This window comes from Epinephelus moara, chromosome 7 (genome assembly GCF_006386435.1).
Source record: "Epinephelus moara isolate mb chromosome 7, YSFRI_EMoa_1.0, whole genome shotgun sequence".
In the NCBI taxonomy this organism is placed as follows: domain Eukaryota; kingdom Metazoa; phylum Chordata; class Actinopteri; order Perciformes; family Serranidae; genus Epinephelus; species Epinephelus moara.
Genome location: NC_065512.1, coordinates 12,216,519 through 12,239,516, shown reverse-complemented (window position 1 = coordinate 12,239,516; position 22,998 = coordinate 12,216,519). Strand labels below are relative to the sequence as shown.

Here is a 22,998-nt window from a genome sequence, read left to right as displayed (position 1 = left end):
ATAACTGATTTGAAAGATCCAGCTGCATTAACTCATTCATTCATTCATTCATTTTAATGACCGCGTATGAGGACTTCAAACATGTCTTCAAAAAAAAAAAAAAAAATCTATTACGGCAGCTGCAGCTAAACAGTGTGAGGTGTGATGGGAAAAGATTGCTGAGCCTGTTCGTAGGTAATGTGAAGTGATGTTATGTAATGTGATGCGTCAATGCGTGTGTAATATACAGAAAGTAGAAACATTTTAATATCTCAACAGTGTTCATATATTTTAATATAATTGACTATATCTTCTTATTCAGCTGTAATCTGATGGAGCCCAAACACACTTGGCAGCAACTCAAAATCAAACACAAAGATATTGTACAGAGTGGTAAAAATTTTGCTTATACTTTTTTCATTCTGTCAGTATGAGGCTAGTTGACTTGCTGTGAAATGACTTCCTATCCACGTAATCGCCTTTATGCCCAGATGGAGCTGTGATGGGATGTTGAGTCCCATACATGAGCCATTTACACCATGGAATCTTTACATAAATGAAAAGTATTCATACATCATTGCATAATGTATCCACATAGATTAATTTGTGATTAACTCTGACAAATCTGCAGTTCTACAGAATTCATCTTTGATAATCTTTTCTGATTTATGCCCAGGGAAAACCACAAAATCGAGCAAGTCACTTGTTTGATGTGTTCAGTGTCTCTGACGTTATAAAGAAAACTGCAGTTGCCAAAGAATCGAAGGGCAATGCATAAAATTTTCTACGATGATAATGTAAATCCACGATGTGTAATATCTGATATATCTGGGTGGAACAGATTATTAGATAAATGATAGAATGTGAGGTGAAACAGTATCTTGCATATAGACACTCCTCTGGGAACAATTAGACATCAGCCTCTGAATAAACTGTGCCTCAATGTCCATGACTTTATTCACAAAAGGACACACCATGTTTCTCCTTCCTGCTACACGCTCAGCGGGCGACCAGCCTCAGGCTTAGATGAAGCAAACCTGCCAGCCAGCAGGAACTGGCTTTGTGAAACTGAAAACTCCTGCATCTCAGGCTGAACATACTCAGATGTTTCACTAATCTGCTTTCTGAAATAGGGCCCAGATGCTGATGCAGATCGTGATGCTGACATTAGCATTTAGCTGCACAGAGCTACAAGTGTGGCAGGAGACTCTTTCACTGTATTCCAAATTCATCCTACAGACCTCATACTGTCATAGAATAGCCTACTGTATTTGCAGTAAGTACAAAAAATTAACATACTTTATACAAACTGGAAATGATGCAGTGCATGCAACATGCAGCGTATAGTTCTGTTTTTTTGCTGTTGTTGTTGTTTTTTGCCCTTATTTGGCCGTGATGGTGTAGACGCAGAAAACAGGGATTAAGAGACGGGTATGGTCATATGGCCTATCTTTAATCGCGAGGTCGTTCTGTTCTTAATTCTAGTTGATAATTATAGCTACAATTGACAGGTAAAGTTATGTTATATGTGATATTTGAAGCACAGCTACATGTAATTTCATTTCCAGCCTTTACTGTCAGTGGGCTGTTTTCTGGACTTTGACTGTGAGACAGAGAAATGCAGAGGTGAAACCAGTCGACCTGCCAACAGTAGTCATAATATCAGCTTTGCCAGACAACAGTCAGTGGATATATCACATCCTTTTTCTAGACAGGAAATGCCTTCACTGTCACATTCACAGCTGATCTGCTCACAAAAGTGCACTAAATTCAAGAAGCTGCTGCTCTGCAGCTTAGAAATGTAGGACATGACTTACTGAAGGTGTGACTGGTGACAGTGATGTCAGGGAGCAAAAAAGTAATTCTCAGTACTAATCAATAAATCCTGTAATGCTTTAGGAAATAATAGTTTGATTATATAGCTGTTGTTTATTTGTTTTCTCTTCAGGCTGTTGATCGGAGCGCCCAGAGCCAAAGCTCTGGGAAAACAGACAGCCAACATCACAGGAGGCCTTTATAAATGTGAAGTCACTCAGACCAATGACTGTGAGCGCATTGAATTTGATAGTGAAGGTGAGCTGCCTGTCTGTCTGTCAGTCTGTCTGTCTGTCTTTTGGTCTGTCTGTCTGTCTGTCTGTCTGTCTGCCTGTCTTTTGGTCCATCTGTCTGTCTGTCTTTTGGTCTGTCCGTCTGTCTTTTGGTCCGTCTGTCTGTCTTTTGGTCTGTCTGTCTGTCTTTTGGTCCGTCTGTCTGTCCGTCCGTCTCTCTGTCTTTTGGTCCGTCCGTCTGTCTGTCTTTCGGTCCGTCTGTCTGTCTGTCTGTCTTTCGGTCCGTCTGTCTGTCTGTCTTTTGGTCCGTCTGTCTGTCTTTTGGTCCGTCTGTCTGTCTGTCTTTCGGTCCGTCTGTCTGTCTTTTGGTACATCTGTGTCTCTGTCTGTCTTTTGGTCCGTCCGTCTGTCTTTTGGTGCGTCCGTCTGTCTGTCTTTTGGTCCGTCTGTCTGTCTGTCTTTTGGTCTGTCCGTCTGTCTGTCTTTTGGTCCGTCCGTCTGTCTGTCTTTTGGTCTGTCTGTCTTTTGGTACATCTGTCTCTCTGTCTGTCTTTTGGTCTGTCCGTCTGTCTTTTGGTCCGTCTGTCTGTCTGTCTTTCGGTCCGTCTGTCTGTCTTTTGGTACATCTGTGTCTCTGTCTGTCTTTTGGTCCGTCTGTCTGTCTTTTGGTCCGTCCGTCTGTCTGTCTTTTGGTCCGTCTGTCTGTCTGTCTTTTGGTCTGTCTGTCTGTCTGTCTTTTGGTCTGTCTGTCTGTCTTTTGGTACATCTGTCTCTCTGTCTGTCTTTTGGTCCGTCTGTCTGTCTTTTGGTCCGTCCGTCTGTCTGTCTTTTGGTCCGTCTGTCTGTCTGTCTGTCTTTTGGTCTGTCTTTTGGTCTGTCTGTCTGTCTTTTGGTACATCTGTCTCTCTGTCTGTCTTTTGGTCCGTCTGTCTGTCTTTTGGTCCGTCTGTCTGTCTGTCTTTTGGTCCGTCTGTCTGTCTGTCTGTCTGTCTGTCTGTCTGTCTTTTGGTCCGTCTGTCTGTCTTTCAGTCCGTCTGTCTGTCTTTTGGTCCGTCTGTCTGTCTGTCTGTCTTTTGGTCTGTCTTTTGGTCTGTCTGTCTGTCTTTTGGTACATCTGTCTCTCTGTCTGTCTTTTGGTCCGTTTGTCTGTCTTTTGGTCCGTCCGTCTGTCTGTCTTTTGGTCCGTCTGTCTGTCTGTCTTTTGGTCTGTCTGTCTGTCTTTTGGTACATCTGTCTGTCTGGCTTTTGGTCCATCTGTCTGTCTTTCAGTCCGTCTGTCTGATCTGTCTGTCTGATCTGTCTGTCTGTTTTGTGGTCTGTCTGTGTGTCTGTCTGTCAGTCGCTCTGTGTACAAAGTGATTTTGCCAAGCAGGACATGCTACTGGATCAACATCTCACATCACGTTTCTGGACCAACATCGCAATCAACCAATCACAGCCCTCTGACATCATCACTGTGCTTATCCTGTACTTCTTTAAAAATTCCTTTGTGCTTCTTCAGAGCTAAGCTAGTTTCCCAAATTGAAGTGAGTACAATGAACAAAATCGTCAGTAACATTGAACAAAAATCCTGTAAAGTACTGCAGGGTTAGCCAGTTAGCATGCTAAGTAGGTACGCTATGCTAATAAGTAAGCATGCCAATATGTTGATCACAATGTTGGTCTAGGGACGTGTCCTACTTTGCCCTACTCTGCAACATACTGTATTGTTTCTAAAAGTCAGAAATGAATATAAATGCTCACATCTTTGTGTTGCTATATTTTGAAAGAGAACGTACTTGTTGAGAACAAGGAGAATCAGTGGATGGGGGTGACGGTTCAGAGCCAGGGGCCTGGGGGAAAGATTGTGGTGAGTCAAACTGAGCGTCTGAACCATATCAGTTCCCAGTAACCTTCAGGTCTTATCGGCTAGTGTTGTGTGAACTTAAACTCAGCTGTGTTTTGTCATTTCAGACCTGTGCTCATCGCTATCAGAGGCGCGTGTTTGTGAACACCCCTCAGGAGTCCAGGGACATCACCGGGCGCTGTTATGTCCTGAGTCAGGACCTGTCTATCGACTTGTCCTCTGATGAGGACGGAGGTAACTGGAACTTCTGTGAGGGCAGAAACAGAGGGCACGAGATGTTTGGATCTTGTCAGCAGGGTTTGGCTGCCACCTTCACCAAGGACTACCATTATGTGGTGTTTGGAGCACCGGGGGCTTACAACTGGAAAGGTCACTAACAACACACACACACACACATGCATGCACGCACACACACACACACACACACACACACACACACACACACACATGCATGCACACACAGTGCTCTACAGTATTTACTGACAGAACCAAGTTTCCCATTCTGTTAAACTAAGTAACATAGTACTAAGTAATAATGTTTGTATTTTTTTATGCTACAATAAACATTTCTGCAGGCATTGTACGAGTGGAGCAAAAGAACAACACTCTGCTGGAGATGGGAGTGTATGATGACGGCCCGTATGAAGTTGGAGATGAGCATCTCTTGAACCCTGAGCTTGTGCCCGTACCTGCCAACAGCTACCTCGGTGAGCGTTTACCACCGAAACCGATGTAGTTATATGTGTGGGCTACTTATATCCTGTGTGTTTAGAGATGAACTGCTCTGTGGTTACTTCATCTGAAGGTCCTCCAATAGCAATGCAAACAAATGTAGCATGGGCAGTGGTTGATCTATTGTCTAGTTTTACCCCGAGATCAGTGTTAATTATTGTGTGAAAATCTTGCTGGAACCAGGCCCGTCACAATAAGTACGTTTGTTGGACGATATACTGTTCCATATATAATTGCCATAAATGATGATAATGTAATTTTAAAACCATTTTATGCCAATAAAATGATAATATAATAGAATGATAATGCAAGTACACATTTGCAAAAAGCAATGAATTAAGAATATTCAGACTTCCTGAATTTGAACTTGGGGGGAAAAAATTGAATATCCTTAATAAATAAAACAGAAATAAGTGTTCCTGTGCTTGGAGGAGCTGAGCCCCACCCACAGTGAAACTCAGACAGAGAGCAGATGAGAGAACAGAAGCAGCGCAGCCACAGATGACAGCAAAACATGTCTAAGCATAAACGTTTTCTGTTCATTCAGCGTAGGCGCTGTGAAAATAAAAAGCTTAGGCGTGACTTCCAAGTCTTGTAATGGTCGGGAAAACCCTGCTGTTTATTCTGGCATCATGTTGGCTAGAATGTCGGTGACACACTCAGTGAACGCATAAACACAAGGGCAGTATGGTACAATACATGGACGTGACCTCGACAATTTTTGCTGACTTGGGAAAGATAAGGTTACAAGGATGGGGCAACGTCTCTGGTTTGGGTCCAGGTGGGGACCTTCATTGTGTGTCATTTCTCCTGTTCTACCCTCGTTTGAAGTCATCTCTCTACTATCCGTCCAAAGAAGGCACAAGATGCACACAAGAATACACTTAGTGGTCACTTTATCAGGCTCACCTGAACAATCTGATGCCTTAGTTGCCATAAATTTCAGGTTTACAAAGTTTTTGATTTTCATTTTTTTTGCTGACTTTGTCGAAAAGGCGTATATTCGCCCATCAGGGGAGAAAAAGGGGAACGCCAACTTGGGGCCTAGTTTCTTGGGCCCAGTCACTCCTCAACAATTATCATGTTCATCCTAAATCTAAGCAATGATAACCAAATTTTATTTTCAACTAAAATATTCACCATAGCTTATTAAAACATCAAAAATAAACATTGCATTTATTGTTTTCTGTGGGTGGGCCTGAGTCCAACTATATGTTTATTACTGAGGTCATAGTTAGAGGTGGTGTGGGACAATATTCGTAGCCGTTTCTCTTTTTCTGTTCTCCATATTTACATACGTGAGGGGAACAAAATAACAGAACACCACCACTAACTATGACCTCGGTGTAAAAACATACAGTTGAATTAACACTTCAATGACAGTGTCAAAAACATTACAGGCATCATAAAAGCAGACTTTATGGCTGAACATATGTATTGGATTACATTAGACTGTGAATGTGTACCTAATAAAATGGCCACCGAGTGTAATTATAGAAAGGAACCAGAGTGCTTGGAAGCTAACGAGGCAATCAAGATTCAGAATAGCATTTTTTCTTAGGCTAATTCCATGTCACAGTACAAGATGGACATTTTTTTGACAGGGAAGAAAAATAAATCAAAATTGTTGTCTCCACTGTTGGTAAAGCAGGAGAGCTTTGTGTCCTCTGTGTGATAACTGTGGCAGTTTCATCTGCACGTCTGAAGCTAATGAGAAAAATGCTTGAAAGGAAGCATGCAGGTCAGGTTTTTGATTAAGAAATTCATCTTCACTCTCCTTTGTTCTGTCTCAACAGTATTGTTTCCATCTGATTAAATTTCTGGCTTGACAGATAAAGTTTCGGAAGCGCTGCAGCAAACATAATTTTCAGTGTGTTGTAGAAACTGGAGGAGAGCTTGTCTATGTTGCTGCACTAGTGACTCTTACTGGTTGGTCAGGGCAACTGCATCCAAATGTAAGGATACTGTAAATATGTGCAGGTGGTCAGCCGCCTCACTGAATCTCCTCACTGGCAGGTGAAAAGAAAGGGATGTGCAGAGACGTGGTTGTCTGGCCAACAATGAGTGTCAGCACTGTTTCAAATTAGGGAGAAAAGGGGGTAAAAATAAATCTGATCTTCAGTGTAAAATAAGATATTTATGTCCAGCAACATCTCTCACACTTTAGGATTCTCACTCGATTCGGGACACAGCATCACCGGTAAAGGCACCCTGACGGTGGTTGCTGGAGCGCCCAGAGCCAATCACAGTGGAGCTGTGGTCCTGTTGAAGAAAGAAAACGAAGCCTCCGGAAGACTTCTGGTGGAGCACACTCTGCACGGGCCGGGACTCGCATCCTCATTTGGATACGATGTGGCTGTGGTTGACCTGAATGGTGATGGGTAGGAACATTTTGATCACCTTTATTCTACTTTTAGTGTTTGGATAATTAATTCTTGTAAGAGAAACATCTGTAAAGCTTTGTGATTTGAAGGAAGGACCTGACATCTTTTAAGGTCACTCTATTATAAGGGTATCTTATCTGTTTCTATTGTAGAATTCAGTGTTCTCCTATCAGTAGACTTCATTAAGAAGGTCGTATTCTTATTATATTTACCTCCCTTCTATGACTTAGATGGGAAGACGTAGTTGTAGGAGCCCCTCAGTTCTACATGAAGGAGGGAGACATTGGAGGAGCTGTTTACGTCTACATCAACCAGGCAGGAAGGTGGGAAAAAGTCACTCCTGTCCGTCTAAACGGGACCAAAGACTCCATGTTTGGACTGGCCGTGGAGAACATCGGCGACATCAATCAAGACTCATATAGAGGTAATTTAGCTGTCATTTTGTAGCTTTATTTTTGTTTTCTCTCTCAGTCTCTGTCACGTAAACTGGTTTCTTTCTCATGCAGACATTGCCGTTGGAGCGCCTTATGATGATGGCGGTGCAGGAAAAGTGTACATTTATCATGGCTCTGCACGAGGAATCAAAACCAGCCCTGCACAGGTCAGCTATAGAAACAAATGAATCCTAAATTGCGTCAAACCTAACAGTAATCAAATTAATCAATCAGTAATCTTAAGCAAAGCATGTAGTTAAGAGCATAAATCCTAAATCTCAGGTTGTTTATAAAGCAATAAAAAACAATTTAAGAGCATGGGAAATAAAGGAAAGTTTATGTCTCTTGGTGCTACTTGTGAGTACTACAAATGCCCTGTGCCTATGAAGCGGATGGTGAGGCTGCAGGCAAGAAAACCGTGCAGTGATGACGAACTGTCCTTGATAATGTTGTCGAGGGTGCGCAGGGTGGCCAGCAGCACCTTTTTTGTGCCCTCTCCATCCCAAACTGAGCTGGCAACACTGGATGAATGAAGGTCACGTAAATTTGTTTTAAAACATCACATGGGAGACCAGGTCTTTTGGCAACCAAGATAATGGACCCTTGCCCATGTCTTTGAGAGCATATGTTGAGTTTAAGATACTCATCATTGCTGTTTTTGGCAGCAGCAGGCAGCTATTTCAGCGAAAAGCCCTAAAAACCCACCATTGTGTCACCAAATGACAGACTCAGTGAGCAACTAGCTGGTGAAGCTTTTAGCAGCTAAAGAGGCAGATATTTACCTCAGCAGTTGGTAGAGACCAAAAACAGCTAAAAGTAGAGTGAATACTGCGCTCACATTCACCACACCACATAATTCACCAGTTATGTTGGCCTGTGACTGCTGGATGTGTACAGTGAATAGTAACAGCAACTGTTAACACGTTTGCTGTTTCAACTTAAAGGGGCTCCAGTTTTGAGGATGGTCAGTTTACTAGTAACAGGGATAACTAATCAGCCTGGAAAACAGATTTCTGTGGCTCTGTATGAGCTTTGTCAAATCTGTAAAAAAATAACTTGCAGTGATCAGGGTCATCTCGGCCTGGGCTTAGAGATTTTAACAGAGAGTTTGTATTGCAACTTGTCCGTAAGATAAGAAAAGGTAAGGTAAACTTTCATGTCCCCTAGGGGCAGTCTGAGATACAGACAGTAGTCATGAGTACTGCAAAACAGACAAGTTCAATACATAACACACAGTATTTGGTATCACACACTGTCAGCGGTAAATCATGGACATTAATGGTCACTGCTGGTTAAAATACACGATAGCAGCCAGGACAGAGGACAATCTGTAACGCTTAGTGCTGCATTTAGGGAGGCAAAACCTCCGCCCTGATGGAAGCATCTGAAACTTAACACATTGATATTGAAAGTCTGAGACAACAGACTGAGCTGTAGAAGTGACCCTCTCTTCATACAGATGCTGGAATTTTTGATTTACTAATTCCTGTTTCTAGTTCTTGTTCTTGTTTTTCAGGCTCAGATTATCAAACCAACAAACAATGTTAAAAGAAAGAATGGACTTGATAAAAGCAGAACAGAACATTTGGAGCGTTTGGAGTTTGAAAGATGTGGCAGATGAAATGCAAATCACTCTTTTGAAAGCTGATAATATGTATACGTGTTGTGTTTACAGCTTATTTTTGCTGCCCCCAAGTGGCCAAAAACTAAAAATGAAAACTTTTCACTTGTTAAAGACATTGGTTTGTCTCAAGCTTCCTGTGCACAGGGGCTTCCAAAAAGCATTTCTTTACGATGATCAATAAAGCATTTCAATAAAACAAATACAGTCTTACTCTGGAACCGAGGCTTATTGAAGCACTCGCTGTCACAGTCTTCCAACTCATTTTGGCTCCTGATACTCAGGAAGCAATATTTTAATATTATGTTATTTAAAAATTTGCTAGTTTTTAATGCTTTTTTTTAAAAGTAGTTTTTACTGAAATGATTCCTCCGTCATTACAGGTCCTTTCAGGAAGAGAGCACAACATGCAACTCTTTGGTTATTCTCTGGCTGGGAACATGGACCTGGATGGTAACTCTTATCCAGACCTGGCTGTCGGCTCTCTGTCGGACACAGCTTTCATCTACAGGTAATTATTACACATTTAAGGTCCATTTAACCCTTACTGATGTGTATCAGTACCTTCAGTTAACAACCTTTCTTTCAGGGCACGGCCAGTAATTAGAATCAGGAGAGATGTCAAAATATCTCCACGGGAAATTGACCTTACAATCAAAAACTGTGGTAACAGCATTTGGTAAGTTATTCTAATATTCATACATTTCAGCCGAACTCATAATCAAAACTGCCTCTGTTATAATCATTTAAAAAACCCATGTCCTATTCTCAGCTTAACTGTGGAAGCGTGCTTCAGCTACACAGCAAAACCTACATCTTACAACCCGAAACTGAGTAAGTCAAATGGTAAAAACAACTTATTTTACAAATCCAAGATGCGCTCAGTTGTTCTTACACGTGCTTCCCTCTTCACTGCAGCTATCAGCTATTCTGTCGAGGCTGACGGAGATCGCAGGAAGCAGGGGCTGCCTTCCAGAGTGATAATGCTCAACAAAACCCATACTGAAACTGACTACCAGTTTAACAGCACCTTGGACCTCCGCGGCCAAAACCAGAAAACATGCGTCAAGATATTAGCCAAAGTAAAGGTAAACATTTTACAGCAAAGGGCTGTTTTATTCAAAAGGTACAGTTCACCCCAAAATCAGAAACACATATTGTATCAGCTTGTGGTGCTCAAGCGGCAAAAAAATATATTTAAAAACACTCAACAGCAATGTCTCTATCCAGAAATCATGACCCGGTTACTCCGGTGTCTGTTTGTGATTTTCACAGGACAACATTAAGGACAAGATGCGCAGCCTTCCCTTTGAGGTATCTGCAGAAATTGTGGGTACTAAACAAAAGAAGACAAAGAACAGCCTTCCTCAGCTCATGCCCATATTAGAGTCCTCTCAATCGAGCAAAGACGTCATCGAGGTAAACATCCAGACTATGACATTTATTATTAAGTTAATGACCAAATGTTTACAGTGGAGAAAAGTTTGAATGTGGTTTTGTTATTTGTTGCTGCTGCAGGTCAACTTTGTAAAAGAAGGATGTGGGAGTGATCATGTTTGCCGGAGTAACCTGAAGATGAAGTACAAGTTATACTACAAAAAGAGCAACCTAGACGAGTACCCCCCCCTACCCATGTGAGTAAAATGGGATCTTAAAACTGTCTTACATTCATTCATTTAATCTGAGTTAATTTAATATTACCATTCAATTAAATGACTTTGTGTAATGTTAAAGAACTGCTTTTACTTCCAGCTCCAGCTCTGCTACAATGAGCTCTTTGTTTTAGATTTTTGGGCCACACATACTGTAGGCTGCATGGTGGAGTCTCACTGCTCCAACAACCCGCTGAAATTCAAGAATAGCCAGAAAACAAGCTCAGACAGGTTGACAGAGTAACACCTGCCCAGCACATAACATCTTAAAAGCCGAGTTTACAAACCTGAGCTAAAATATATTACTTACATTCACCAGAAACATGACTCTAATGCGGCTCTACCTATCTACCTGGATGTGCAAGTGGGCAATGGCTGGATAAAATGTTTGTGTGGTTTTTTTTTCATAAAACTCAACCTTAAGTGAGTGGTTATGTTTGTGTATCTGCAGCACGAACAACGTCCCTGAGTTTCATCTGAATTACGAGAGGAAGGACTTGGCTCTGCGTGTGACAGTCGACAACATGCATGAAGATGATGCTTACGAGGCAAAGCTGGTGGGGACTTTCCCAGATACGCTGTCATATTCTGGAGTCCGCTCAACTCCAACAACGGTAAGCAAGACCAGATATGGAAAGAGAGTACTGTACTGTAAAGATGTTTTACTCAAGTACAAGTAAAATAAGTTGTGTAAAAATGAAGTTTGATAAAAGTAAAAAAGTAGCTCAGTTAAATAGTACTCTGAATTAATGTTACCATGTTACATTTATAGGAGAGAAAGCTGGGCTGAAAGGAGGGTAAAGAAGACAGTTATGTGATGCCATCACATCACAGCCCTTACGTCCAAACCAACAAAATAGTCCTTTTCTGTAGAAGAGTTCACTTTGCAGCTTGTGTGTACACCTGATTATTGCTAGCCTCACTAGAATCAACCAGAAACAAAAATGGGTACTGCAGGTGCAATGCAAAATAAAAAAATCACCAAGCCACACAACACGGAGATGTAAAGACAATGCAAACAGCAGCTGCAGCCACAGACACACACATTAAAGCAAAAAGAGAGATGCAAAGTGCACACACATGCACAAAAAACTATGATGCCTATCAAGTGTTTGTTGTTGTACTCACCTGTCATTCTGTGTCCTGTGCATCCACAGTCCTCCACAGTCTGCTTTAGGTTAATCTTCTCTGCTTGTTCATTCTCAAAGCTTGATATAACCAGTCCACTCAGCCTCTCTGTCCCAGTATAACCAGTCCACTCAGCCTCTCTGTCTCACTGGACTTCTCAAAGTTTTCAAACATGTTGAGCTGAAAGAGGCTTTACAGAAAGGCCTCACACACCTCACTGAAGGGAGAAGTTCCTTGAGCACATTAGCATATTAGCATGTTAGCCACACCCAGAATGCACCTGGTGGTGAAGGAACATCTAGGTGTGTTTGATTTGGGTCACTTAGCGTGCCTGCCGGGTGGTGCATTGATTCAGTTTTTACTCTGGTATGAATGCGACTTGAACTGTGGAGAAGAACAATACTTTAGATAAAAATGACTCAAATAATATAATAAGTGATTTTTAAAATTACACAAAAAATGACTTTGTTAAAGTAAGAAGAGTAAATGTAATGTGACTACACTAATGTAGGCTACAGTAACACAGTGACCCCATGTAGGTTTAACTGTGCTTACACACGACTGTTTTCTAAAACTGCAAAAACTACTGTGCAGTCTAATTACTTTTTGACTTACTAATTCCTGTTTTATTTGTAGTATATTACCATTCAGCTTTTGAAATTTTACAATGTTTTATTTCCAGATGGAGAAGCCGATCATCTGCACAGCCAATCAGAACGGCTCTCAAGCGGACTGTGAGCTGGGCAATCCTTTTAAGAGAGACTCAAAGGTACAGACTAGTTTCACACGTTCATCCTGCCACTTAGTTCTTGTACTTCAAATATGAAAAATGCTTTTATTTATTTCTTGCCCCAGGCTACATTTTACATCATCCTGAGCACTGATGGTATCACCCAGGACACCACCGAGATGGACATTGACTTGCAGCTCCAAACGTAAGTACTGCAGCTTTTTCCTGCATTTTCAGATAAGCTGCTGTTAATATAAATAAAACCACTGTACCGTATTGGTGTATTTTATTTCTTTCAGAACAAGTGTGCAAGAAAATATTGTCCCTGTTAAAGTGAAGGTGAAAGTCATCATTGAGCTGCCGTTGTCGGTCAGTGGGTAAGTGTGTTAAACTATTGTTTGACTACAGATGAATATACAGTGCCTCCAGCAGTGTGTGAAATCAAGTATTTACTTGTGTTCATCAGGGAAGCCAGCCCCAATCAGGTTACTTTTGGAGGTGTTGTGAAAGGTGAAAGTGCCATGAAGACAGAAGAAGAGATTGGAAGTTTGATTACGTATTCTTTCAGAGTAAGTTTATTCATCTAATCGGCTATATATGATTTTCAAATCACTGCTTTCATATAGTTTGGCAGTTTTGTTTATAAAATCGTGACATACTGATTTCTCCTTCAGATAAACAACTTGTGGAAGTCTTTGAAGCCTTCTGTCAAAGCCTCTCTTCACATTCAGTGGCCCAAATTCAACAAAAATGGTAAATGGCTTCTGTACCTGGTGAGGATCACCTCCACAGGACCGGAGGACGTCGTGTGTTCTCCTGAGTCTGAAGTCAGCTCTCTCAAACACATCCAGGTAGTGTCTTTTTTAACCTGTATTTTCATGTACTTAAGGGAGCTGTGTGCAACATTTAGAGCGGCAGTAGCTCAGTCCATAGGGACTTGGGTTATGAACCAGAGGGTAACGGATTCAAGTCCATGTCCGGACCAAATATGGAGTGTGGACTGATAGCTGGAGAGGTGTCAGTTCACCTCAAGGTGCCCTTGAGCAAGGCATCAAACCTCCAACTGCATGGGGAGCCCGTCCATGGGCAGCCCCCTCACTCTGACATCCCTCCATTTAATGCATGTAAAGGTCCTGTTTGTGCGTGTGTGTGTGTGTGTGTATGTGACAGCAGATTGAGAAACTGAATTTCCCCTGTATATCTTCTTCTCTTCTTCTTCTCTGCTTAGGACGCCATTACTCCACTACATCTTTATATAGCAAATAGTGGTTTGCTGCTATATTAATGCTCTGAATGTCATATACAGCTCCTTTACTTTAAAATCATCACTGTCCAGAAGTCTTGATTCCACTTTTAATTAATTAAGACAAATGTACTTTCAGGAGTCCTCTGCATCCAGGACAAAACGGGAAATTGGAGAAAGAAAAGCTGTTGGCAAAATGTCTTCGCTCTCAGACAAAAGAAGAGTTCTGGTGAGTCTTTGTACAGATGTTTTCACATTCTTTTATATAAACAGTTGTGAAATGTAACTAAGTACAGTCATTTACATATTGTACTTATGTACAAATTTGAGGTACTTGTACTTAAGCATTTTTTTTCATGCCACTGTCTACTTCTTCAAGTTACTTTAAAAATTCACAAAAAAGATGAAGATATTACAAAATATACAGTACATTCGCAAAATAGGTCAATTGACAAAATTTTTTATTGACATCTTTTTAGATTTTTGAAAAAATATTTCCTTGTTCCAGCTAGGGCTGCATAATTAACCAATATAAATCATGCAATATTCAAATTTCAGGAGCTGTCATTTTTTTAGAAGAGAGATAAAATATGTCACACATGAAGCACTGTGGTGCTACAAAGATGCCCCAGCCTAAGAAAATAATATTTCAGATGTAAGCGAGCATGCTTGTTTGGTACAAACCCCAGCAAAAATCATCCTCATCATTTTCTTATTTTGTCAGTGAAAATAAAATGCTGAAATAAATGTTACCACTAACATCATGGTTCATATTGCAATCACAATATCTGTCAAAATAATTGCAGTATAATTATTATTTTTTGTATATCATGCAGCTGTAGTTCAAACTTCTCAAATGTGAGCTTTTGCTGCTTTTCCTTTTAATTATTTCAATTTATTTCAAATAATTTTGAGGTTTGGGCTTTACAGTGTGTCATTAGTACTTTAACTTCAGTAAAGGATGTGTGTATAAAGGTACTGACTGGTTGTAATAACTCTCCTTCCCAGACATGTGAGCGTGAGCTCAAATGTGTGGTGCTCAAGTGCCCCCTACAGGGCTTGGACGGTACAACAGTTGAGCTGAGGTCTCGTCTCTGGAACTCGACCTTTATTGAGGTAACACATTGTATTTCCATCGTTTCCATGTGTGTCGTCTGTGACTTGGTACGACTGTCTCCTCTGAACTGCTGTTTTTCTTTTCCCCCAGGACTACGCCTCTGTTTTAAACATGCATATTGTTGTGAAGGCCTCACTCGTCCTCCACACTCAGGCTAAAAACATGATCCTGACGACTCCTCACACTGATGTAAGCTCAACAGCCATAAAAGAATAATTAACTTTATATTTTGATCCTAGCTCACCTGATCTCTTGGTTTTCCTCTTTGTGGTGTTATATCGCAGGTGATAGTGGCCGTGTCTCCTGAAGGTGCAGTATCGCAGCACAGTGGAGTTCCCTGGTGGATCATACTGATCGCTGTTCTTGCAGGCATCTTGATTTTGGCTTTATTGGTGTATCTGCTCTGGAAGGTGAGATACGAGAACGTTACACTGTCATGTCACCCATGATTGATAATTTAGGATGAAAATAGGAATAAAACAAAAGTGTAATTAAACCCTTAAGGGAAATTAGGTCAGAAAAGGTGCCGTCTGTGTGTAGTCTCGCGTTTTATATTAATGTGAATACCTTTATATATTTTAGGCTGTCAAAATATGCATGTTGAAGGCCTCACTTCGGGCTGTGGTAACCTTTTTTTTTTTTTTTTTACATTTAATTAGAAATCCCAAAAAAAGATGAGTCAGTCATTAAAGCTGGGGTAGGCAGAAATCTGGAAATGGAAAAAAAAAAGAGGCAGAGTTCTCCTGCAGCTCAATTCTCTTTGTCCCAAGCCTCTCCCATCAGAGGACCACGGCATTTGCACACGCTTCATGCAGTAACCCAGTATTTCCCATACATTGAATTATTTAATCTTACTGTATTCAATTGTAAAACAGCACACAGCTCATTTGAAGTGAGACAGGAATGAGCTAGCTAGTGACCCCCAGGTCCCTTCACCTCGCTCCCCACCACTGTGGACTACTTACCTGGGAGGAGAGCGGGCAGCAACTCAAGAGACAGACCCTCAGTCGGAGGCTGTAGCAGCTCAAATTTGGCCAGCGCAAATCTCCCAGTGCTGGGTGTTACGGCAGGCTGGTGGTCAGCGGCAGGTCTAACCCGTTAGCTGATATGGCGGGGAGTTGGAGTTGTCTGGTCTCCCAGAGCTGGATTTGTGCTGGCTGGATTCAGCTGGGGGATGGACCCCCATTCAGCAACTGCCCGCTCTCCTTACAGTGAGGTGGTGTATAGCGGTGTAGAGTGAGGATAAACTATTAGGAACATTTTGTCTCTGTCTCCGAAACACTTTGCAGATACTGACACGTTTTATTTGGTTTATTGTCAGACTCTCTTCATGATAAGTCTGTCTTCCTTTTTGGGTTGCTTTGCAGTGTAGGCAGTTGTTGTTGCCAATGTTGAAATAGCAACTTTCTCCACAGGATTCTCCACCATTGAATCAGGCTTTCACCTAAGGGATGTGTGCATGCAACTGCATTTGAAGAACAGCCAATTAGAACACCCCCCTCTCTGAAATGATCTGTGATTGGCCAATTTCTCCTGTCACAACTCACGAGTGAGATTTTTCTGAAGCCAGAGCCAAGCGGAGTTGCAGAAGTCTAGTTTTCTCTCAGGCCACTTGAATTACAATATGCTCAAAGTTAATTGTCGGATTTTTGCACACTGACACTAAAATGAAACTGCCTACCCCAATTTTAATGTGAACAATTGCAGTTGTATTTGTGATTTTACATTATATTCTCTGTAATATGATATGTTGTCAGAACAAACTAAAAAGGTAACTAACCAAGCAAATGCTTTGTTCCTGATATGCAAGGTCTCTAGTCTAAAGAATTCATTTATTCATTCAGCTGCTTATCTTAGGGGTTATAATATTCTGTAGATGTTCTCCAAATAAAGAAGTAAGATTTAGCTTTTGTCAGGTGACACTGGAGCATCAGCACTTGACTCTCTAGATAAAGTGTCGGGTTTATAAAGTGTGTTTTCTCTGGTATTTTGTTGGAAGACATCATACTAACTAACACTTCATCAACCTTGCCTCTCCCTCAGTGTGGTTTCTTCAAGAGGGCAACAAAAGACCAGTACGATGCTGCGTATCACAAGGCAGAGATCCATGTTCAGCCCTCTGACAAAGACAAACTCTCTGCTGAGGCCTGATTTATACTCTCTGAACAGGGGTAAAAACAAGCAGCCGGCATGGAGTGTGACTACTGCCGCCACTAATGAGCTCACTTTCCAGCCGCACCAGCTGACTTCATGCAGAAAAATTCAGACACATAATGTACATATTAATGTTAATACTGAATTAACACAAGGTTTCTGATGTACATTATGTGTCTGAATTTTGCCAAGAAATTAATGCATCTTCGTACCAACAGGCTTAATCTTTTCCTTTTCAATCGTTCTGCTCTGCAGGTGCTTTTGGCTGACATCACTTTTACTGCTTGGCTGTTTGACATGTCCAGTTAAAGGTTCAGTGTGTAAGATTTAGGGACATCTATGGGCAGAAATGGAATATAACTAAGTTTTCATTAGTGTATAATCACCTGAATGGAACTGATATGTTTTTATTACCTTAAAATGAGCCTATTATATCTACATGTGGGTCCTCTTCCATGCTGTCTGCCATGTTGTTACTACGGTAGCCCAGAACAAACAAACCAAACACTGACTCTAGATAGTGCCAGTCATGTTTTTGCACTGGCCACTTTTGTCCTCCTACACACTTGGCTAACAGAATAAGTTTCAGTTCTGCAACCTCACCACTAGATGTCACCAAATCCTGCACACTGGACCTTTAAAACTACAAAGCATGCTTAACATCCTTGCGCATCTCTCCTCTTGTTCACAGTGTGCATTCATGCATATTTCTAATATTTATAATTTTTTAATAATGCATTATGTTTTTGAAATCTCCCTCCCCAGTGTGGATTCTTCAAACGCACCAAACAAGACGACAGCGTCCCTCGTTACCACGCCGTGCGGATACGAAAGGAAACTCCTGATTATAAAGATGGAAAAGTCAAACTTGATCCTTTTGAAAAGAAGCAGTGGATGACGACTTGGATCGATGATGAAAGTTACTCGTGACTCAAATGATTTTTGTGAACAGGTTTAACCTGATTTTTTAAAAACAGTCTCCACAATCACACTGAACTTTGTCTTCATCATCAGCAATTCTCCTTTTCAGGAATTAGCTCGCTTCATGTATTTGAATTTGTACACTGTATAGATGATGAAATGTTTCTTGTAAGTTTTGTATATATTTAAATACTTCTGCACACTGTATATTTATTTTTTGATAAAAAATAATTTCATGCAGCCAAAGAGGTTTTTCTCTGTCATGTGTGTCCTGGAGCTGATTGACAAAGGGCAAAGTTTACTATGGTTTTGTACTGTCTCACCTAAAGCTGAAAGTCTATGCAAAGAAGGTACAGCTAGCTCAGTGTCACATGAATGTGAATCTGTATACCTTTATTTTTGGATGTTTTACATGTCTAGTTTCAATGACAAAAATGCTTCTGTATTTTGTGGAATGACATTTAGTCACAGTATCATTTCACAGTAATTTAAGGTGTACATACGACCACTTCTTTCTTCACGTCTTCTCACTGCTGTGGCATTCAGGTAGCATCCACTGTACTGTAGGTCATCACTGAAGTCAGACTTTTTGTTACATGTGAGGAATCCAAAGGGAAGATCCAATGTGTTTTATAGATTTTAATCAAAGTGAATGTCTTACTTGTTGTGAAGTATAATAAAATGCTTAAGAAGTGACTGCTACTGTGGAATTTCATTACAGTTAGAAGTATAATCCTACATAAAAGTAGGGCTGAAACTAATGATTATTCTCCATTGGAGGGGAACTCTGCCCATTTTCAAATTTCATACGTTATTCCTGTGATCTAACTTAGCATGGAAATTCGATGAGTTAACTTCAACCCTCTCCCAAATCCAAAATCTAGAGTGATTAAAGTCATATTTGTGATGTCATCAAATATAGATCAGTGTTTCTCAAATGGTGTGCTGTGGGATTTTGTGATAACCAAACATAATTTTGCAATTTTAAACTGGGCCTACAGAAAAAGTTATGAATTAATTTTTAATTAACTGTATCAGTATGTTATGCACATGCATTCCCAAATAAAGAGGCAAACCTTACCTTAAAAAATTTAGTTTAATTAAAATAAACCTTTACAGGGAACCTGTGTGTCACCATTCATGTGTGGGAATAGTAAGCGTGAGACACATCACATTATCTTACATTTCCATTTAAATAGATGTGCTATTAGTGCTTTGATGTAATTGTAAATAGTTTAAAATGAATTCTTGAATCATTTTGTTAACAAATATCTCATTAGCAATAGTTGGTTGTCAATTGTTGTTTGATATCAGTAAATAAAAACAAGCATTTATGTCATGATAAGAGTGATAACATGTTAAAAAGTTTGAAAACCACTGTTCTAGATGACACAGAGAGCAGCCAGGGGAATGTGCTGAGGATATGGGAACATTTTCTGTTTCAGAACTGACAGTGCTACAATAAAATAAAACTAGTTTAGGTAGTTTAGAGAGAGTACCTCATGTTCACAAATCTGAATTGAACATTCACAGGCCGTGGACATAACACACTGGATTTCTTAATTCAGGTGGTGTTCCGCTTTTAAGTGCTGATTAGGTTTACAATCAATAGTGTTGGGTCTATAAGCTTTACAAGATGGACAAAGTCCCCAATATAACTGCCTAAATCCCAATTTGATATCTTGATTTTTTTTGTTTGACTAATAGTCACAACCCAAAGATGTTCAGTTTGCTATCAAAGAAAATCAAATCCTCATAACTGAGAAGCTGGAACGCAGAAATGTTTGGCTGTTTTGCTAGAAGGAAAAAAAAGACTAGAAGATACACTATGCAGGATTTTCCAGAAAATCAATGTCTAGATTGATACAGAAGTAATCCCTCTCAATGATCACTTATGACCCACTACAAGTGTGTGGTGGTGTAATTATTTGGAGACTCTGCCCTCTGCCTGTATTTTCTTCTTTTGTTCTTATTTTCTGTGTTCAGGATGAGGCTTTATAAAAAGGTAGCAACCAGGTGCCAGACTGTAAGCAGCAGACATCCCAAAGCACCAAAAACCAAAAACAAATATAGCAAGGCGAAACACTAACCAAGAATGAATCTTTTGTTAGTTTTCACTTTAACTGGCGAGCGTGTTCACAAACAGTAACCAACAATCCTGCATAGTATACCTTTAAACAATTAATCAGTCGACTACGCAATTGTTTTGGGTCTAAGCAAAACACAATTCCATCTGGACTTCTTTTAAAGATATATCATATCTTTGATATAATTCATATGTTACCGTGACACTGGACATGTGCACAAAGGCACCTCTTCAACAAAAACACTGCCACAGTAATAAATGGCGATAAATTATAACCAGAGCCTTAATCCAGATATTTATTCAATCTTACTATTTAGAACAAGCATTGCATTTACATGGAAACAGATGATCATTTTCACTTCTCTATATAAAAAGCTATTACAATGAAAATATCAATCTTTATGCAACCAAACGATTCAAAACAGCTGGCGGGAAAAAAGAAAGTAAAGAGGAGTTAATGAATATTTTGGTTGCCTCTCCACCCCTAAAAAGACTTCCCTCTTTAGGACTACCGAAAAAAATATCATTATGCAAATATACACGTCAACATTTTAATTCCAGATCAGTCAAATGTTAAACGAAAGGTTTTCTCCTGCTCCTTGCGCTGGTTGTCGCACAGTTTGGACACTTCCTCCACTCTCCTCTGCAGAAGAACCGAGTTCTGATCGATCCACTGAAGTGAATCCATGTGGGTGTTGAGAATTTTACAGATCTGCTGAAGCTGAGGGAGAGAAAAACAAAGACACAGAAGTTAATTTAGTTTGCAACAATAAACGCCACAGCATCAAAATACTGTCAAAAAGGTTTAACTTGAATTAGGTCTCATCTTACTGGGTCACTGGTATCTGCTGGGCCACTGGATGTGTTCAGGTGCTCAATGATCTCCTTCAGGTCCTGCGACATCCTCTTCAGCTGTGCATCCACGTTCTCAGCAAGCTTGTACGTTCTTTCACGTTCCTCGTCCGCGTTCTGCATGTAGATGGTTCCACTTTGCTCCTTCACTGACTCCTCGAGCGGGCAGAGTAAGTCCTCCAGCTCCTTCTGCTGGGACAGGATGAAGTCCAGCTCCTGGTTTAGCCTTCTCTGGTCCAGCTTCACCTTCTCCATCTCTTTATGCAGGGCTGTGATCTTCTCACCGTTCTCCACCAGCATGCGATCCCATGCGTTCACCTGTGTAGCCTGCTGTAAGAAATGTCTCTCTTGGTCTTCAAGCTCAAGACTCCACTTGTTAATGAGCCCCTCTAGCTGGGCGTAGGTCATCACTGGAGGAGCCGTGGTCGTAGTGAGCGTTGTGGCTGTGGTAGCTATTGTTGCACTTGCGCCAGATGAAGGTTTGAGCCCCAGTGTAAAGGCTGTAGCGGCACCCGTTGTGGCAGCTGCAGTGGCAGTAGAGGCAGGGGCAGAGGTGGAGGTGATGGTAGCTGCCCCCAGAGGTTTGAGCATAAAAGCCAGACCTCCACCAGCTGCTGCGGTTGTTGCAGCGGCAGTGCTTGCTGCTAAAGTTGGAGCTGCACCCAAAATAAAACCTGTAGCTGCTGCTGCAGTAGTAGCAGGGGCAGCAGCAGCAGCAGCAGCAGCAGCGGCAGCAGCTGTAGTGATGGGTGAAGCAAAGAGAGACGGCCCTGGAGCTGAGGCTGCCTGGGTCGATGCAGGAGGTGCTGGGGTTGATGAGGGTTTAATCCCAAAGGTAAACCCCCCACCTGCACCTGTTGTGGCTGCAGCAGTGGAGGCTGGCTGGGGCTGGGTGCCCAAGGTGAGGTTGGATGGAGCACTGGTGCCAAAGCTGAAGCCTCCACCTGGGGCAGCAGTGGTGGCTGCAGCAGGGGCTGAAGCAGTGGTCGCCTGGACCTTGGTTGCTCCAAAGCTGAACCCCCCGAATGAGAGGCCACCTGCTCCTGTAGTTGCTGTTACCGCGGCTGTGGATGGTGCTGCAGGTTGGGGTTGAGATGCAGGTTGGGGTTGAGGTTGAGCTTGAGGAGTCCCAAAGGTGAAACCCCCGCCTGCTGGGGCGGAAGTTGTGGTCTGTGCAACCAAACCCGTGCCCAGGGTGAACCCTGACCCCGCAGCTGGAGCTGATGCGGAGCCTAAAGTCAACCCTGCTGGTGCTACTACTGCTGCTGCTACTGTGGTTTGAGGAGCACTCAGGCCAAATGAGGCGGTGGGGGCCCCAAAGGAGAAGCCTCCACCTGCTGCTGTCGTCTTTGCTTGGGTGCCAAAGCTGAAAGAGTTGGTGGGGTTGGCGGTGGGCTGAGTGGAAGTGCCGAAAGAGAAACCACCTCCGGGAGCTGCCGGTGTGGAGCTTGTCATCCCGAAGCCTGTAACGGGGGCAGCGGTTGGAGGCTTCTGAGCTCCAAAAGCGAAACCCGTGGAGGCTTGCCCGAAGTTAAATCCGCCACTCATTTTCGTTTGCAGCAGGTTAACTTAAATATAACGTTATAGAAACCAGCTAACTCACAAAATGGTCACTTCCTCGCTGAACTGTCGCTTTTGGCGGGTCACAAACACGAGCTACTTCAACCGTCGTAACGTAAACCCAGGAAACTGTTACTCCTCCGCGATGACTTTCTAAACGTTAGCGGTTAGTAAAGTCAATCACAGGTTTGTTAACGTCACTTTGATCCAGTCAGCGACTCAAAATTAACAAAACATCGTCATAAAAACGTGGCCCGCTGCCTCGCACTTCTTCCAGCAGGCATTTCTGTAGTTAACTAAAGGAAATGACGACAGTTAGGACCCAAACACAAGTGACGTCTACGATGAGTTTTGTCTGCTAGAGCACCAATCCCGCCTCTCTTGGTAAGATTGACAGACATAATATCCAATCAGAATCCTGATCAGACCCAAGCTGAAATCTGATTGGTCAGGCTTGCTGCCTGAAAAACAAGCCTCCGGGAACGCACACTTTTCCAAAGAGTACTGAGTG

General features: G+C 41.7%; 2 protein-coding genes across 3 annotated transcripts in view; one reads left to right on the top strand and one right to left on the bottom strand.

Annotated features, from left to right (window-relative positions):
• itga6a (integrin, alpha 6a) overlaps window positions 1–18,685 on the top strand; it is a 28,127-nt gene extending 9,442 nt beyond the window's left edge. The window contains exons 2-26 of one of the 2 annotated variants that reach the window (XM_050049152.1): window positions 1,928–2,052; window positions 3,797–3,876; window positions 3,981–4,242; window positions 4,449–4,580; window positions 6,773–6,986; window positions 7,220–7,413; window positions 7,496–7,590; window positions 9,428–9,555; window positions 9,634–9,723; window positions 9,817–9,878; window positions 9,963–10,132; window positions 10,320–10,463; window positions 10,563–10,678; window positions 11,148–11,310; window positions 12,507–12,593; window positions 12,680–12,759; window positions 12,854–12,931; window positions 13,021–13,123; window positions 13,229–13,405; window positions 13,937–14,026; window positions 14,806–14,913; window positions 15,005–15,103; window positions 15,199–15,324; window positions 16,958–17,085; window positions 17,834–17,971. In XM_050049152.1, coding sequence (XP_049905109.1) covers window positions 1,928–2,052; window positions 3,797–3,876; window positions 3,981–4,242; window positions 4,449–4,580; window positions 6,773–6,986; window positions 7,220–7,413; window positions 7,496–7,590; window positions 9,428–9,555; window positions 9,634–9,723; window positions 9,817–9,878; window positions 9,963–10,132; window positions 10,320–10,463; window positions 10,563–10,678; window positions 11,148–11,310; window positions 12,507–12,593; window positions 12,680–12,759; window positions 12,854–12,931; window positions 13,021–13,123; window positions 13,229–13,405; window positions 13,937–14,026; window positions 14,806–14,913; window positions 15,005–15,103; window positions 15,199–15,324; window positions 16,958–17,065 — 3,031 coding nt within the window. In that variant the 3' untranslated portion in view covers window positions 17,066–17,085; window positions 17,834–17,971. Of the gene's footprint in view, window positions 1–1,927; window positions 2,053–3,796; window positions 3,877–3,980; window positions 4,243–4,448; window positions 4,581–6,772; window positions 6,987–7,219; window positions 7,414–7,495; window positions 7,591–9,427; window positions 9,556–9,633; window positions 9,724–9,816; window positions 9,879–9,962; window positions 10,133–10,319; window positions 10,464–10,562; window positions 10,679–11,147; window positions 11,311–12,506; window positions 12,594–12,679; window positions 12,760–12,853; window positions 12,932–13,020; window positions 13,124–13,228; window positions 13,406–13,936; window positions 14,027–14,805; window positions 14,914–15,004; window positions 15,104–15,198; window positions 15,325–16,957; window positions 17,086–17,833 lie in introns of both variants that reach the window. The other variant, XM_050049151.1, reaches the window with a different exon arrangement.
• Window positions 18,686–20,357: 1,672 nt separating this feature from the next.
• nup62l (nucleoporin 62 like) lies at window positions 20,358–22,799 on the bottom strand. The gene is made up of 2 exons (XM_050048280.1): window positions 20,907–22,799; window positions 20,358–20,796 (listed from the first exon to the last, which is right to left on the bottom strand). Exons 1-2 carry the CDS (start codon window positions 22,473–22,475, stop codon window positions 20,638–20,640), a joined length of 1,728 nt encoding a protein of 575 aa, XP_049904237.1. The 5' UTR covers window positions 22,476–22,799; the 3' UTR covers window positions 20,358–20,637.
• Window positions 22,800–22,998: the final 199 nt, after the last annotated feature.